The sequence below is a fragment of the Cyprinodon variegatus genome, unplaced genomic scaffold (assembly GCF_000732505.1).
Source record: "Cyprinodon variegatus isolate N-32 unplaced genomic scaffold, C_variegatus-1.0 Scaffold67, whole genome shotgun sequence".
Taxonomy (NCBI): Eukaryota; Metazoa; Chordata; class Actinopteri; order Cyprinodontiformes; family Cyprinodontidae; genus Cyprinodon; species Cyprinodon variegatus.
Genome location: NW_015150520.1, coordinates 118,513 through 136,747, shown reverse-complemented (window position 1 = coordinate 136,747; position 18,235 = coordinate 118,513). Strand labels below are relative to the sequence as shown.

General features: G+C 37.5%; 1 protein-coding gene across 1 annotated transcript in view; it reads right to left on the bottom strand.

Moving 5' to 3' along the window:
- LOC107083023 (desmoplakin-like) overlaps nt 1-17,829 on the bottom strand; it is a 29,440-nt gene extending 11,611 nt beyond the window's left edge. Inside the window, exons 1-23 of the mRNA XM_015371955.1 lie at nt 17,446-17,829; nt 14,142-14,229; nt 13,613-13,728; nt 13,347-13,515; nt 11,758-11,883; nt 11,483-11,542; nt 11,213-11,380; nt 10,860-10,964; nt 10,669-10,764; nt 8,760-8,885; nt 8,452-8,604; nt 8,186-8,340; nt 7,969-8,095; nt 7,622-7,808; nt 6,873-7,450; nt 6,566-6,744; nt 4,155-4,293; nt 2,878-3,071; nt 2,607-2,769; nt 2,417-2,500; nt 2,239-2,346; nt 1,895-1,993; nt 984-1,481 (exon numbers count right to left, since the gene is read on the bottom strand). Of these exons, the coding sequence (XP_015227441.1) occupies nt 984-1,481; nt 1,895-1,993; nt 2,239-2,346; nt 2,417-2,500; nt 2,607-2,769; nt 2,878-3,071; nt 4,155-4,293; nt 6,566-6,744; nt 6,873-7,450; nt 7,622-7,808; nt 7,969-8,095; nt 8,186-8,340; nt 8,452-8,604; nt 8,760-8,885; nt 10,669-10,764; nt 10,860-10,964; nt 11,213-11,380; nt 11,483-11,542; nt 11,758-11,883; nt 13,347-13,515; nt 13,613-13,728; nt 14,142-14,229; nt 17,446-17,693 (3,966 nt within the window). The 5' untranslated portion in view covers nt 17,694-17,829. The remainder of the gene's footprint in view (nt 1-983; nt 1,482-1,894; nt 1,994-2,238; nt 2,347-2,416; nt 2,501-2,606; nt 2,770-2,877; nt 3,072-4,154; nt 4,294-6,565; nt 6,745-6,872; nt 7,451-7,621; nt 7,809-7,968; nt 8,096-8,185; nt 8,341-8,451; nt 8,605-8,759; nt 8,886-10,668; nt 10,765-10,859; nt 10,965-11,212; nt 11,381-11,482; nt 11,543-11,757; nt 11,884-13,346; nt 13,516-13,612; nt 13,729-14,141; nt 14,230-17,445) is intronic.
- Between the last annotated feature and the right edge of the window lie 406 nt (nt 17,830-18,235).

Here is an 18,235-nt window from a genome sequence, read left to right as displayed (position 1 = left end):
CCCTCCTTGACTTGATTCTGTTCCAGCAGAAGTTGTTGCTTTATGGTTTTCAGCTCAGCACTTAGCTGAGTACTCTGGTCTGACCAGCTTTGGCTTTGTCTCAAGACTTTCTCAAGCTAGTCTTTTAGCCGAATGCGCTCTTCTTCACCTCTCTTTTCTGAAGTGCTGGCCTGTTCTTGGCTCTGTCTCAATGTAGCAATGGTGCTCGTATAATCTCTCAAAGTGACAGTGCTCTTTTCTAGCTCTGATTCAGCTTTCATCCTCATGACCACCTCTTCTTGATGTGCTCTCCTCAGATTTTCAACCTGACCTTCGAGGCTATCTCTAACTCCCTGCAGGTCTTTGATGCGTCCTTGCAACCTGTTCATGTTTTGCTCAACTCTGCTTCGCTCCTTGCTCTCTCTTTCCAGCTGTAAACGTGCCTGAAGAAGCTCCTCTTCACAATCCCTTAGCTGTGTTGCAGTCATTGATGAGCTGCTTAGGTTGACCTGTAGGTTAGCTAAAGATTGCTCGAGCACAACTTGCCCCTCTTCTGCTATTTTCCTTCTGCGTGTCTCTTCCTCTAAACTATGAGTAGCATAAACCAGTTGGTCATCCTTTTCCTGTAGGGTCTTCAATACTTCATCCAACTCCTCTCTGTACTGGTTCCTTTCCTCCTCTCTCTGTCTCATTAGTTGCTCCATTTGACTTTCCATTTCTCTTCTCTTGTGCGCGTCCTCTATGAGCATAGCCCGCTGAGAGCAAGCTTCCTCCTCTACCCTCTTCTTCTGCTCCTCGGTTAGACTGTTTATAGTCCTAAGCCTCCTTAGTTCATCTTCCAGACTCCTCCTCTCTGCCTCCATCCTGTCATACTGTATCTGGAGCTCAGCTGTATCCTCGTCCCTCTGAGCTGAAAGCCTCTGGATGTCTGTGCGACTGATATGGATCTGAGATTCGTAGCTGAGCTTTAAATTATTGACCTCCGTACTGTAATAGCTCCTTACCTTTGATATCTCTTTTTGAAGTTCCATCAACTTTGTTGATTCTTCAGTCAGCTGCCGCCGCAGCTGCTCATTCTCATGCTCCATATTTTTCAAGCTCTTGTCCACTTCTATCTTGGACCAGTTGACTGACTCCAGCTCTTTCTGCCTCTTTCCTAGCACTGACTGATACTCCTCTTGCTGCTGAGTGTAGCGCTCTTCTGCCAGCTTTGTCTTCCTTTTCTCTTCAGCAAGTAGATACTTGAGACGATCCACCTCACTGTTGAGATCAGCAAGCTGGCTCTGAGTGGAGTCTAGGCTGTCCTTAGTAGCGCTGCACTGCAGCGCAGTTGTTTGCTTCACCTCTTCAAGTGATAACAACTGCTCCTGCGACAGCGAAAGCTGCAACTTGAATTGAGCTACAGCCTCTTCCAGCGATTTGTTTTCTGCATTTCGCTCTTGCATATCCTCTCTCAGACGGCGAAGGTCATCTTCGAGCAGATTGATCTGTGTGTTGCGTATCTGCACATAGGATAGAGCATGAATTACACATAAAACATTTTAAATAGGCACCTTCTTGGATTTTTAAAATAAGGAATGCAGTTATTAATTGTGTAAGTAATCGGTCCCTAACCCTACTTTTTTCATATTCAAACTCAAGAATTTATGTTTCCTAAGGAGTTTTAGATATTGCATATTTGCAATCAAGTAACGGTCTTCAACATAGATTTAACACAGACGCACAAATAAATCATATATATATATATATATATATATATATATATATATATATATATATATATAATTTTNTATATATATATATATATATATATATATATATATATATAATTTTGTTTATTTTTTGTACAGTTTTAATCAAGTTAATCAGATATTTTCCCCAGCTCTAATATAACTGTAGAAAATTACTTCAGTACCTTAAGCTCCTCCATGTTTTTGAGCAACTGTCCAAGGAATTTGTAGTAGTCGCCAGAAATAATAAGTAGCTCCATGTAACGAGTTTGAAGGTGTATAGCCTGGAAACAAAGAAATAAATTAGAAGTGACATTGTTGAAAGAAATTAGTTGCACTTCATCATACCCCTTTTTAGACATAAGCACTATATTATACATATAAAGGCAATTATATATATAAATAATTATACAGACTGTCTGCATGTGTTAAATTTATAATCATACTAGGACTGTCAGAAAATAACATTATTCACTTTTTTTTTACATCTCTTTGTTCACAATGAAGTTGAATCTTATTAAATAACTACCTCTTGGTTAAGATCCATGGACGGTGATTTAAGCATTGTCCTCTTGATGGGGATGTTGAGCAGTGTTTCTAACCCAGAGGTGTAAGAATTTAGGTCTGTTTCATAGTCCTGCAAGAAACATGGACATAAGACCAGAAAACAGACTTAAATCATAAATATACCTGACGCGCTTGCTTACCTTGATACTATTCACACATGTCACATTATCTCTCAGCACACTGTCCACCGTCTCCCGCTTTGCCTTGATTTCTGTGTTCAGAGCCTTAAGAAACCAATAAAGCATAGACAAAACGGATGTAAATTATCTCAAGATAGCACTTATTGCAAGACCATTTAAACAAAATGAAATGCAGGGATGAACAGAGAACCTTTTGGTTGTTAATGTGATCTTGTAGTGCTTCGATGCTCTCTATCTTGGTGGCTTGCAGGGTGTCCTGTTTTCTACGTGTTGCATCAATCCATTCGGTGATAGAGGTGTTGGTTTCCTTGTAGTGCTCCAACTGAGGCAGATACATCTGCAAATCTTGCAGCCTGAGCAAGATTAATAAAACATAATCTATTAACAGGTATGCCAAATCTGTAAAACAAAATCCTTTATCAAAGCTTGATTATCTGTGTCAACTGATAATCAAGTTCTACCTGGTGTCAATCTGTGCCTGGATCCGTCTCCAGCGGTCAGACAGCAAGCCCACCTTCTCAGTGAAATTTGAAAGCATTAGGTCACATCTATGGAAGGAGCCGCTCATTTGACTGTTCCAGTGGCTTGCTTTGGACAGCTCTGACTCCATGGAGGCCAGAAGATCTCTCCTTTGCCCCAGCTCTGCTTTCATTTTCTACATGTTAACATACCAAGATGAGGGATGTTAGAATTACAAGGTGCTGGACTTTTTGTCAGCACATGCAGTAGTAGTTATAATTAAAGAATTAGAGGACCCAGTCAAATAACACAGCAAGTACTTTTACAGAAATAAAGGGGTTACTTTCCTGGAAATAAGAGGTTTGTTTTCAGAATCATTACGGTACTTTCTTGAACTTCATCAGGCAGGTTCAGTAATTCACCTGGTAAGTACGGGGAGTTTTCACTCCAGTTACTGAGTAAAATACTTGCAGGTACGTTACCTGCACTTATAGTATATATATATGCACTTTTCAGATCTTTAGTGTGTCACTTGAGGAAGTATTTCTACAAGGTAGTTTTACAATAGAAATCACTAAACAAGGAGGTTATGTTAGTGGGAGAGTTTGTTTGTTTGTCTGCCTGTGAACAGGATAACTTGAAAAATCATGGACGGATTTTAATGAAAGACGATTGATAGGTGCGTCTCATGCCAGGGAACAATTCATCTAAATTTGGTGTAATGATCCAGATCATGTGCAGGTTTTAGCTTTAGGTTTAAGGCATTTTTTGTGCACTCTCCGAGTGCTTTTCTAGTTTTTCCACATATTTATTCCGTATTACTAGATACATTCTGTTTCTTTCATGAGTTTCTCCCTCTGCCTGTTAATCTCCTTTATAGTCTCCATCTGGTCTCTGCTCTATTTAAGCCATCAGTGTGTTTTCATTTTTTACTGGGTTCCTTTGTTTGCCGTCTGTGCTAATGCTTGGTTTTCATTTCTACTTTGTGTGATGCAGTTTATTCATAAGGAGCCCTAAAGGTTAGAATTTTACACCTGAGCCCATGTCTGCAGATCGGTCCAGTCTTTTCAGATTGTCATGTCATGAAGCTTAAGGAAAGTGTCTAATAAGTTGTAGAAGAGTTACAGAAAACACCTAGTAACATCTGGTACAGTTTCAGAAACATTTCTGAAACAATTTCAGGAGTGTAACCCTAAGTTCTGTGAAAGTACAAGCTGTATTGTGCAGCATAGAACCAATAATTTTATCATAGGATTATATATAGAAATGCTTACAGTACCTTCAGGAAGTCCATGTATTCAATTACTTCAGCTGGAGAAAGAGAAGTGGTCTCTTTTTCTGTCAGTCTGGCTTCATGAACTTTAACTATGTCCTCAACTCGCTCTATGCTCTCCAGCATGTCCCTTATAGCCCGCAGCCTGCAGAGTAAAAAAAGAGAAATATCACCATTAATACAATTTAAAAAACAAATGCAATGCAGATTATCTATATGGAAGAATATATTTTATGATTAATATTTGTGTTTAACCTTTTTATAAAATCCATCCAACCTAAGTTATGGTCCTTTAAGTTAATTATGTATTTTAAAATCTCAAACTCAAGTGCATTTAGTTATAGTAACATTATATCATATACGTAGCTGCAGCAGTGAGGCTCTACACCAAGTATTATACTGAATATTAACAAAACATTATAAATCTAACTTATATAAATGACTTCTGTGACTTAGTTTTATCCTATTATAGTTGTGAGTAGCCCTCCATCAATATTATTTGTTCACTTGAAATTTATATGAAACATTATGCGTTTATTTAGTTTTTATGAGTTAAAGCAGATATCCAATAACTGATTAATTTTCAATTCTGAAACATTGACCTTTCAGTCTGTAATATTTGTCAGTGATATAAAAAAAAAATCTGGATTCAATGTTAAACTGACCTTGAATGTAGAAAACTCTTTAGCATTTTTTTTTTATAGAAAATGTTTTCAGTTTAAAAATATCATCTACTTGGTTAGAGCTTAGCTATGTTTTTTCTCAGATACTAAAATTATAATGAAATGTTGGGTATGTTAACAAAATGCAATCACTTCAAATAATTTGCTCAGGGAGTATATTAATACGTCAAATTACTGTTTAAGGAGTCCTGATCAATTTAGTACAGATTCTGTTTGCAACAAATCATTTAACAGTTAAAGAAATATTACTTTAGAAGTACTTTGTTGGCTCACAAATTATAAACCATTTATTATTCAAAGTCTTAAAAATCTGCTATCCTAATTTGTTTTTTATTTTTCTTACTGTATGTTTCTTCTTAATCATCTGAATAATGTCATGAATGTGGGAAGAGTGTTTCGAGGCCATGTTTTAGAAAGCAGAAGAAGTAAGAAATCGAAATAAGTTCAGGGGTAAATATCTGGATCTTCTCCTTTGTAAAACTAGATGGCTGTTATCCTGAGTCTATTCACTACTGCATGTTACTCTGTGAACTACCTCTAGTCATTAACAGGATTTGTTAAATAAACTTATCCTGCTGCACAGGCTAAGTGGATCATATTTTCTGCCTTCCATTGATGAGGGCCTTTTATGTACTCACTCTGATGGTGAATAAAAAAAGAAAGAAATAAATCATTTCACAAATGCTGCATCACACTGATAACACCAAACCAAAAATACTGCATATTTACACCATATATATTAGTGCTCTGAACTTCCATATCAATGCGTTTTTTTTTTTGTTTTGTTTTTTTTGCGCCATGTTTTTTCTCCCACACTGTTAACATCTAATCACTGCTGCACTTTATGTAATGGAAATGTTTATTTAATATCTGAAAAGCTGTACTAAACCAAATTTCATTTTAAACACACTGTGTATATAAAGTTACAATAAAACTTGTCTAAGTCTAAGGTTAATTCTCGACGGACCTAAATTAGAGTTAGTTACCTTGTTGAAATTACTTGTACTGAAAGAAAAACCCTGAACATCAAAGAATTAAATCACTTAACTCAGGACCCTGCTTTCTACTCAGGCTAAGGGAAGCCGACTCTATGAAACAGTGTTCTAACATTTTAACCTCTTAACATCCACCTCATTTTGGGTAATCCTCGCCTATTTTACATTCCTAAATGGAAAAACAAATAACTTAGGAACTGTAAGCCCAAATTACATGTACAATACATTATTTAAAGCGTACACCCTCTAGTTTCCTAATATATAGATTAAGATTGGGTGGCTGGAACACAGACCAACCTGCATCAGTTCAAACATGACTCAAAGTTGTTTTTTTATTCTCGGAAATGATAGGTATTTTTTAAACAGCAGTAATAAAGACATTCTTAATAAAAGGCAGGTTTTATTGTATTATATGTGTTCTACATCGTTTCAAGCACAAATGCAGAAAATTTCAGACCTAGACCTCAGACCTAGCTGTAACAGTTCCAGAGCTGTGGGGTTTTGAACTTTTGGCGTCAGCTTGGAGCTGCGCGCAATGGCTCCCCCTGCTGGTAAAAAGTTTACCGGTGGAATTTTATGCATTCTGAATTATTACCCCCACTTAAGTTCAACCTGGTTGCCGGCGACCCGGTGGGTTTTAAGAGGTTAAATACTGTATGGAACGGAAATGTTCATTTATTGTCTGAAAAGCTCCGCTTTCACATTAGTATGATTTTTGAGGAGTGCTTCTGTTGAGTACCTTAGTACGTATGCGGATGAGCTGCTCTCCAGACTGCCCAGTCTCTGGTTGATCACTCCAATTTCACTGCGGAGGAACTGTGCTTTATCTTGATCACTCATGTTCTCCAGCTCTTGCAAGATACGCTCTCTTAAACGCATATAGGCATCACGCATCGAGTCAACGTCATCCTGTACCGACTAAATCAAACAAAAACAAAAAAAGATTAGTTGTATGTGGGAAACAAAAGAGCTCAATCATATGTTTGGGGTTTGTTGACTGCTTTAGAATTTTATATACTTCTATGTTGTTGTTGTTTTTTTTGTACCTCTAGCTGAATGATCCTTAGACCACAGTCTTGAGCCCCGTCATCTCCGAAGCAAACGTGAACATACTGACTGAGCGAACCCTCAGCAGCATCCATTCTCAGTCTGAGGGCATGCAGCTCAGCTAAGAGATGAGATGACGAGGAAAACGCAGAGGCGGAGGAGGAGGAAGAAGTCTTCCTCTTTTGTTCTGTTTTGGTCACTTTCACCACTTCTCTCTTGATTGTGTGCTCCTTCTCAGCCGTCTCTTTCTTAACCTGCTTTTTAAGCTCTGCTTGACGCCTCTCTTCCTCCAGCCTCCTGGCCTCCTCCTCTGCTGCCGCTTGCTGCTGTTGCTCTTGTTCTCGTTGCTGCTGCTGCTGTATTTGTTGTTGCTGTAGTTGCTGTTGCTGTAAGTGCTGTTGCTGTAGTTGCTGTTGCTGTAGTTGCTGTTGCTGTAGTAGCATCAGTTGGTGTTGCTGCTGTTCTTGTTGCAGTAGCAGTACCTGGTGTTGCTGGGGTTGTTGTTGTATGAAGTACACCTGTGGTTGAACCTGATGTTCAGTAATTTGTTGAACCTCTATTTGCTCCTGATGTCCAGCTGTGGGAAAGCAAAACTGTTTTTTTTAGCTTTTGGAATTAAAGGAATATAATCTGCTCCTATTTTTCAGATAATATATTTTCAAACTTAAATATATGTTTAGTTTTCTTAAAATATGATACTTTAGCAATAGAAAAAATGATTCCAATGTACAATTACTAAAACACTCACAATATGTGGGCAGCTCCACCACCAGTTTGTCATAATGGGCCTGGGCTCCAGCAACCTGGTTCTCAATACTCCTTTTGTCCTCATCAGCAAACATCTCCGAGCCATGGCTCATAATTTTGAATTCCTCAAAGTGGGTCTCCAGCTTCTTCATGATCTGACGGTACTCCTCAGGACGCATCTTGGACAACTAAACAATAAGCACACAGAGTGACTACCAAACTAAAAAAAAAGAAAGCATAAAAAAATCCCTTCAATGCAACTTCAAGTGCAACCTAGTCTTGTTAGTTATCTCATGTTAAAGATGAAAACGTTTAGTTAACTCAATAATAAATATTCCCACAGCTTACCATCGAGACGGTGAGAGAGTTGACGTAATTGATATCCATGAGGCAATAGTGCCAGGCAATGAGACTCTTAACGTTGATGTACAGCTGATTCCAGAGGGACATGATGGCCTCGTAATACTGCTCATTCCTTCCCAAACACAAATACGTCAGGAAACTCTGAACGCTTGGTGAAACTATAATGGAAATGTTGTGTTGGAGCAGATTGTTCTTGTCTTACTTGTTGGCGAGGCTGATGCTCAGTGGATTAGGAGGCGGTACAATCAGACACACAGAAGGTATCAACATATCGATCCCTCCCGGGCCGGTTACACTCCATTTACTGCGCTGACTGTTGTCTTTCAGGATGGCCTCGTTGTCTTTTCGGATCACCTTCTGCAGGGACAAAATAAAATATACATTCTTAATAACAATAATAAGACAGTTATTTAAACTTTTGGTCCAGAGAACCCCTGTTTTTTGTGTATTCTATATTATAGAAGTGACCTGGTCTTGTTTAAAGTCAGTCAGAGCCTTGACGATGATGCCACTGCTGCTCTTTTCCTGCGGGTTTCGAGGTTTCAACCTCACAATCGTCTTTGACTTGGCAGTCAGGTGTTGAACCTGCCGCTTTAAGTCTGTGATATTCTCCTTTTCCCTCTAGAAAAAAAGAGAATTACAAATCATTTACATCAGTTTTGAGCTACTAGATAATTCCCTTTCCAATGAGATTTCTTTAATCTCCTAAATGGTAAACTGCAAATCCTTTCGTTTTCTTTCTATTTTTACAAAAATACAACAGAAAATATACGCACCTCCAGGCCTTTAAGGAGCTCCTTTAGATCCTCCATCGAAGTGTCCTTGTTACAAGTGAATGTCTTTCGAATTATCTCATGTTGGTTTTGCAAAGCTTTGTGCGTATCATTAGCCTCTCTGAAGAACTATCAAAGAAAATAACATTAGATAAGCTTCATGAAAACACAGTCTATGATAAATAAATTAAAGAAAACAAAAGAGGATTTTTATTATCAGTAATCACAACTGAGATTTTCCTTGCCAGGATAACAGTACAATAACAAAAAAAGGATTTGGAGGTAAATTCCGTTTTGCCACAGAAATGAAAAATGTTGTTTTTGTTATTGGCCATAGAACAAAACTTAAAAAATTTTGAGTTTTGTTTTTTATTATTGTAAATAATGTAACAGTCATGTTTTTCTTTTTTTTTATTAAATGGGTTCATAGTGATCTTTACATTTTTAATCTTAATTTCAAATATATATATATATTTTTTTTTTAACAACAGTGATATTATTTAGTAACTGGAGCAACTTGAGGTTTAAAATCAGGCTTCTTTTATCACCCCTGAGCCGTCACGGTTGTTCATCATGGAGCCAAGCTATGTAATGAGAGTAAAATGCTGTTGTTCATTATAAAGCGGATTGCTGCTGTCATGGTGTTTTTCAGCAAGGTGGTCTACCACAACCTGTCAACCCAGTGGTACAGATCCAGAAACCCTCCAAAGAAAGGCATCTATAAGGCAGCCTGATCAGATGCACAAATAGAACTCCTTATGATGCTGATGAAATAGTTCAAGCTTTGCCTAACTAAAGGAGGTCTTCCCGTTTTATAATTTCTCTCCAGTCAATCATATTTTTGATAATAAAATGGATTTTGTCAGTACTTTAGGGCTGCAACTGATGAATATTTTGCAAATAGTGAATTAGTTGGCGATTATCTCAATGATAGATCAATCACGATGAATCCGATTAAATGTTTCACCCTTAAACTACATGTAAGAGCTGTAGCCGGGCTGGCAAATCACACAGTTGTCCTCTACAAAGCACATCTGAGCAGTGCCCACCATGCTGTAAACAAAGTCATAACCTATATGTCTGTCTACCAGTCCACCCCCACATAACTAGCAAAAGACAAAATCACAAAGAAACTTCAAATTCTTTGCTTGATGCAGAGATTGAATGTCCCTCAAAGGGAACAATGCAGCTTCTTCTGGTTGATAGCCCTGAGCTTAAGCACATTAGGAATATGGTGATCTGCTGAGTCAATTGATGGATGTCAGGTGACACTTTTGAAACATAGATGGGTTGTAGTGAAATGAACAGACAAAACCTAAGTATTTTACAATCCTGAATAGATCAGTGTTTAAAAGAATGGTTGTAGGATTAAAACGAGGAATTTTTAACACACATCACACTGCATATTATTGCCTTTTCTAAAGCGAACTCTCATACAGTTCATACACAGGATGATACAAAACAGGGCACAGTATTTAGCTGCACTAAGCAAAACAATGTCTAAATATTTAGGAAGAGAAAAATACCAAAAATCTACAACTATGCAGTAAAAGTAACAGAGAACCTTAATGAAAGAAAATACCAAACGTTTTCTGGAACAGTGAAATGCATCTTCATTTATAATTTGATTTTTGCTTTTAGCAGGACCAAGATCCACCATGGTAAAACAATCTGACGTTATAGATACTGATTTCTCTGCATAAATGCATTAAGCCATATTAACAAACTAACAACAATTAGTATTTGCCTTATGAAGCATTTGCTTTCAGTATTTTAGTTGAAAATGTTATATTTCAGGCAGCTGAATCATCACTGATCACAGAGGTCAGCAGTGACTAAAACTGTACAGCCTTCACTTACTCCAAGACAGTAAGTTTAAAGGTGCCGCAGCAGTGGAACATGTCTGATTTACCTGGCAGTAAGCTGCGTTCTCCTTCAGGTGAGTATCAATGCACATTGTAATTTGAAGAAGCCAGCTCCACTGAGTCTGCAAAGTGTCCATGTAAGCCTGGCAGAAAATATATTTTAACATTTTAAATACAATTTATTGCTGTATAGATGCAAAAAATTTTGTCAATTTCAAAATAAGTGTCGTCTCCAGACCTCAATCTTATCAGAGGCAGGGTGGGCTTTTTTCAGAAGTGTTTTTGCTTTAGTCTGAAGTTTATGCAGATCCTTCTCTTTGGTCTCCAGGGCACTCATAAGTTGCTGTTAGATGAGAAGAAGAATTATAGTCATAAAGGATACCAAGATGCTGCATCAGGAGAAGCTCCGTGGTTCCTCTACAAGCAGAGGATAAATGATGGCAGCTGACAAAATCATATCTGTGGAAAACTTTTATAGCCATTAAAGACAACACAAGTGATTTAGGTTCTTAGAAATTTTCCAAGAATGTTAATTGACTGAAATTTCTTTGGCCCTGAAACAAAAATGTTGCTGTATTTGGTTTCACTGACCGAGTAGCTCTCCTGCTTCGTAGGGATGTATTTTTCTATGTTCCTGTCGCTCCAGTCGAACATCAGCTCCTCCTCCTCCTTTTCGTTTACCCACATGATCTCTTTGGATATTTCCTCGAGAAACAGGATCGTCTCTCGCAGCTGCTCGGTTTGTAAATTGGACATTTTCTAAAACAAAAGGAGATAGTCAGGTGATCCAAAAAATATGACAAAATTCAGCAAAAAGATTCACACATCAGAGGGTAATAATGATATGTTAGTTTCTTTAACCTGTAAAGAGTCCCACTCCTGTTCCAGGGCATACTGGTTGGGTTTGTCTCCCAATTTTCTCTGAGGAGAAGATGATAAAACATTTAAAATGTCTTAAAACCATTTTAAGGGGGGAAAAAATGCTCACTGGAGGGAGCATGAGGGAAATTTTAAAAAAGGTATTCCTTCTCTGAATTTTTTGAAGTTTTGAAGTTATAATATAGTCTGTATATCATATATATGGTATGATATTATAGATATAAATTCCAGACAGACAGACGGAAGACTAAACCCACCATTTCATCAATTGCTCGTTGCACCTCAGGGGCCCGCTGGATCGAGGAGTGAAACCTCTGGTGATTGATAAGCTGCTGCTCTAGGCCCCCAGGGTCATCTGCCCAGGCAGTTGTTTCAATTAACCGCTGGAATAATACAAACATTTATATAATTACACAATCAGGCTTTAAATAAAGTCAAATGATATATTTCTTAGGAAAATCCCCATAGAAGTCTCACTGAATAGATAATTTCTTGAGGCTGGAAAACCTCTGGACAGGGAGACTTTTTCAAATATGCTTTTAAATTATCCAAAGAGTCTTTTGATAATTAATCTAAACAACAAATTTTCCAAGTAATTAATCTGCTGGCAGCTTTATATTAACTGCTAAACATGAAAAATAAAATGTCCAGTTGATTAATCCAAATAGCACATTTCTGAAGCAAAAAAAAGATTAAAGTTTCTTTTTGTTAGTCATGAAGCTAAATGACAACTTGTCACTATAATCTCTGAAAACAATAGGGGTGAGTATTGGCATGTGTGCTGCCATACGATACGTCTCACGAAACTTGGGTCACCATACGATACTATCCAGATATTGCAATATTTTACCCAGCTATCAAAATGAAATTTATAGATAAAAAAGCAAAAGCTTAATATATTCATCAAAATCCGTGTTCTTTGGGGTTAAAGTCAGTCCACGTCTTCCACTGCGACTGCCTCAACGGCTCCACGGCGCTATAGAGTGGCGCTGCAGAGGTAGCCCATTTTCCCTCATTGTTTTAGGTTAAAATATTCTTTTTCTTTAATCGATATTAGGATCTGAAAGATTGATATTATATTGGGCAGCCAAAAATCACAATATATCGCCAAATCGAATATTTACCACAAACCTAGAAAACAGTAAGCAGTCACAAACTTTTAACCAACATGGACTTTCTGGTGTAATAAGTGATTAGGGAAGCAGCATGATGTACTGACATAATACAAACAGAGCAGCAGGGTCTGCAGTGGGCAAAGAGAGCAGATACAACGTTGACAACGGGCTTACTGACAAAATGTTTGTTTTCCTTTGTCTTAAAGACTAGTATAATACTAATGTAAATGTCTGTAAACAACCCAGCTACAGAGACACAAGCTTAATGCAAGTTTATTTTAGGTACACCAGACTAGATTACAAGCAGAAGGGTTTTTTCTTGGAGATGTGTCTTTAAAGCTGAGCTTTAAATGAGTTCTGGGGACCAAGCACTTAAATCATAGCCTACAGAAATACCAGTATGCAGCATTTCTTTCATTCTTATGCTTTTTACTCAATTTTTGATGTGTAAAAACACTTTTTCTCAGAAAAAGAGTATGTAAAGTTCATAGCATCTGCTATAGGTCAGCACAAATTCTATAAAAGAAAAACAAATCTATGATGATTTAACTGTTAAGTAGTTGACTGTAATCCTGAAAGAGTAATAAAACAAGACTGTTTTGTGGCTTTAATTGGGATTTTCTATCTGAGAACATCTTAAATCCTACTTGATGCAGGAGACTTGGGTTGGGTTTGAGGTTTCGGTTTTTGTTGTGTCACGCAGCTTTATGTGTGTTTGAGTTTGTTCCTGCCTTTTGCTGAGCGATCCAAGCCATAGCATCATTATAGCTCCTTGCTGATTCTTCCCAGCCTCCAGAGCTCTTTCTCCTGCTCATGCTCATGCTCATGCTCTTCCTCCTCTGCATGGTGCCCGACATGACCATGTGGACCTCCTTCAGCTGATCAGTGTAGAGGTCCACACTGCAAATAGAGGAGAAAGCAACAATGCATTTTGGGTTAGGCTTTAGGAAATCTTATCAGAACATGGCAGAGGTGATTAAAGGGGAAGCAGTTTTACTTTCTCATTAGACCGTCAAAGGGTTGCCCCATTTGACGCAACTCTAGGGCGAAGTATTTTAACTTCTCGATGGCCTCTCTGGCCAATTCCATATAGTGCTCAGCATCACCCGAGCCCTGCAAGACAAGTACAAAAAATAAGTTCAAGTTGGAAAATGTCTTCTTTTACTAGAGCAAATCCAATATTTAAAAGAAACGATCTCTGGCTGACAATTTGCAATCACTGACACAAGACTAAGAAAACATTGCAGCTATTTTTAAAAGCTGAACGGCTACTGATGAGCTTTTTCGTTAGGCAGCTCAAGTAGAGAGTGAAAAAAAGCCTAATTTTCTATGTGGTTTCTGTTGTAAATCTCCCCTTTAAACCACAACATTTCTCTCATTTTTTCCCCAACCAACAGAGGACAAGCTGTAACTACACACTACCTCAAATCACATGTTAAACCGTCTAAAAAGCTGAAACTCACAACGACGCATCTGCGTCCGATAAGAAAAAAAGAAACTTTTAGAGCATAAAAATCACCACTCACAGCCTGAATGGCGAACTCGGCCTTCTTCAGGTACTCATTGCAGAGAATCTGCTGCTGTGTGGCTCTGTTGGCGATGGACACGGTGGGGCTGCAGGGGGCAGCAAAAGAAAGCGTCACATCACAATGTCACCATTAAGACCAATCTACAAAATCCTGCTCTAATAAAAATAAAACACATGAATTCCTCCGCAAAGTATTCCAGTACTTTTATTAGCCAGAGAAAAATGTAAATTGTCTAGTTTAAAACTGCATCTAATCATATTCATATTTCAAAACAGCTAGTTAGTATTTAATGTTAATTTTTTCCTGACTTCATAATATTTTCTAAATAAAAAATGACAAAAGAAGACTGAATCATGATCTGTCACTGACTGAATAGATGGTTCAGTGATGGATATCAATTAAAGTGGTTAAATCTTGCTATATTCAATAGAAAAACATTGTTTTAGGGTTAAAATAATGTTTTATTTTGCATGAGAAAATATTCAAAGCTATACAATTAGTCTTAAGAGATAATACCATTATTAATTTCCCCTGACATATTTACGAATGTCCTCTATGAATTGTATCCACATGTTTATCGTTTTTTATCATTTAATTGGAGTCCTGACTTTAATCTGAAAGGTAAGCTGGGAGCTAAGCATTAGGGTGATGGCAAAGAGGCCTCCCAACGTTAACGAGTAGAAGCTGATCAACAAATATATAGAATTTCAAAATATGAGTGCAAACAGTGCGAAAGGAAATATAAAAAAGGTTTGGTAAATTATCCAATGATTATTGGAAGGATTATAAAGCATTTCTCAAATTCCAATTTCTAAAACAGTATAAATAAATGAATTTTTTTCTTCAAATTTTACACTTTTTTTTCCTACTAAACTATTTTGTTCTTGAAAGTATGCTTGTCTCATGTCCTGTAAAAATTCGGTTTCTAGTTTCAAAGAAATATTTTAAAATCATAATCCTACAGGACCTCTAACAACCATATGCCTTATATCATTTCCTCTATGCTCAAAATTTGCTACTAAAAGCTGCCACACCTTTTAACATGTTTAAGGTGGTTTGCTCAATATCTCCCCCATACTTTCTAAAAATAAAAAGGTTTTGCAGCTTTCACTCCTTTTCAGCTCGGCATATGACAAATCCTTAAGATATTTGTCTCTATTTATTTGCACACGCATTTACAGAACTTCATTCTAACCTATAAATCTTAAAGGTTGTGATTCAACTAAACCTTCCCCAGTTTATACCCAACAATTACAAGGCCATATAACTCATATGTTAATGCATATGACATAACTATTACATGACTATGTGTGTAATTGCATATAGATTTGTTTCTCTTATTAGGTAAATATTTTTAATTATATAACAAAATAAATCACAAATGAAATTCCCAACCTTAAATGATTTATATTTATTTATGGAGGTTTTATATAATCTCATATTTGTAATGATAGTTGTCTTTAATCCCAGCTCAGTGGCTGCCAATCAAACCCACAGCAACTCTTTTTTTTCCCCAGGAAGATATGAGATATGAGTCGCATAAATATAGTTTCCCCAATATATTTAATTTCCCTTTAGGATTAATAAAGTATTTTTGAGTTGAATTTTATTCAGTTAATATCAAAATAACAAGGACGGTGTCCCAGAGAAGATATTTCAATATATAACTTAGAAGACAATAGAAAAAAAGCACTATGCAAATCCTCTTCAAGCGTGGTATGAAACCAGTTGTGCAAAAATACCAAATGTTATGCAAAAAGGTAAGCGTAAAACTGAAGTACATGATTTTATGCTTTTAATCTGCTAAAGTAGAGCAGCATTGAAAATACAACCTAACCAGGCCCTAAAACAAGACGAGGAGATGAATCATGGACAGCTTTTATCCATCAAATAAGTGGTTATTCATTTATTCACATACAGGTGAGTGTTAAGAATCTGTATCAGAGTAATAAAAGCTGACTTTAAATGTCTGTAGACAACAAGAAGGACAACTGACCGAGCCAATGTTTTTATAGTAGCTCGGACATATACGCCCTCACCTTAATAGATTAAAAAAGGAGCCACAATAATCTGGTTGCAAACATTTGAGTGAGAAACTAGTTTCTTTGCATTTCCTCACAATGCATTCAGAAAAATAAGAAAGTTGAACTGCATCAGAACAAATGCAGAAATCATTCGTTTAGCAAACAGCTTTTTGGTTACATTCAAACATATGTCTGTTATCATAACTTAGATAAGTAACATGCCAGTGGTTTCATATGCATAAAGCCATAACTTCTCACAACACAATATAATTTTAAATGCATTTTATCCGTCTTTACTTAAAACATTGACATGCTATTTATTTAAATAATGCTTAGATTGTTTGCAAGAAGGGACAGGGCAGACTGCAAGTCCTAAGGAGAATCAGGTCTTAAAAGTGTTTGCAGCAAATGCTTCATATATTCAATGCATTTGTTGTTGAGATCTCTTCTCTTCTGGCATCATCTGCACGGCTAACAGCATCAGAGCAAATGACTTAAAGAAGCTCAACAAGCTGATAAAGAAGGCCGGCTATGCTCACAAGCTTCTCTAGATCTTCTAGAGATCATTTCACAAAGAATTCTTTATAAAGTAAAGAGCATGGAATTTACTTTTACTTTAAGATCAATAAAGCATGTTTTTATTGAATTGTATAAATAATCTTGAAAAATAAAAGCTTAATGGGAACATTGCAACAGAAACTGAATAGTCAATACATTTACTAAAGAAAGCTTTCCTATATATTCGAAACTCGAAGCATTTTTCTTAAAGCAGAGCAGTGACTTATTTGCTGTCTTTGTGAGGCTGTTTGGAGCAAATAACACAGAATGGCCTGGAATGAAGATTGCTGAAGATGTTGCAACAGAGCAAGCACAAAAGTTCAGGGTGGATCATAAATCATGTGTCCCCAGAGGCAAGAGGAGCTGCTGTACACAGCACATCTAATATCCATCATATTTAAGGGGAATTAAATGTTTATAGCTGCAGATGTGTTTCATTTTGAGGGTGTGGGACTCATTATGCAGATTAGGACATATGAGAACCCCCTGATTATGAGCACTGCTGACGTTGAAAGTACTTGTAAATTGGCTTTTGCAAATACTTTAGTTCATTTTAAAAGTAAAACATCACAAATATGGATGAATTGATTTGCTTTGCTTCTGCACAGATACTTCTTTCTGTTCAGGGTTTATCACAGCAGCAGTGGGTATATAGGAGACTTTATAATAAATGTTTAATGCAGTCTAGCTTTTTGAATTACAAAATACAAATATTGCACCTGCTTCCGCCATTGGAGCTGCTCCCCATGCCGCTACTCATCATCATCATCCCCCCCTTCGTTGTCATCGACCTCGAAAGTGACTTGGTTTTGTATCCCTCGCCAAATTCGTATCCATAACCGCCTCCGTGGCCCGCGTCGCTCCGTGCGTAATGGTAGGTCCCCCCGCCGCCAAGGTCAGGGAGTTGGCCCTTGGAGCTGGCCCTCCGGCCCGAGTTGAGCATCTGCTGGGACCCGTACGTGCTCATTGTGACCGAGAAAAGGCAGCCAGGGAGCCGGACGCAGCAGACAGTCGCGTCTCCTCCAACTGTCCTCCTCCGGTCCCTCTGCTGAACAGTGAGGGTGAGAGGCGCGCAGGGAAGGAGACTTTTAGGAGGTGAAGGGCCACACCTCTGAGTCTCCACTCTCTCCAAAAGTTTTCATCTGCGCTGCCACGCCCTTTAAAAATCAGCTGGAGGCAGAAATGTGGGTGTGTTTTCATTCCTATCACTTTTGGAGCTACTTTGACTATCAGAGTTATGATGAAATGAACTCATCTTCTAAATTGAGCTGTTCAGAAAAGATGACTTTTACCAAAGAATAGAAAATGTGAAAGCTTGTGTACGTTTGTAACATTACAGATACATGCTTTCCAAAAGTAGTAGGAAAAAAAGACAATTTATGGGCTAATCTTGAAATCTACAGTCAAGGGCGGAGCTAGATGAGGGGGCAGGGGTGGCCCTACCATTTTTTCCCTTTTAATACAGATGGTGGCAGCAGTAATACTCTCAAGTGGAATATTCAAAACATT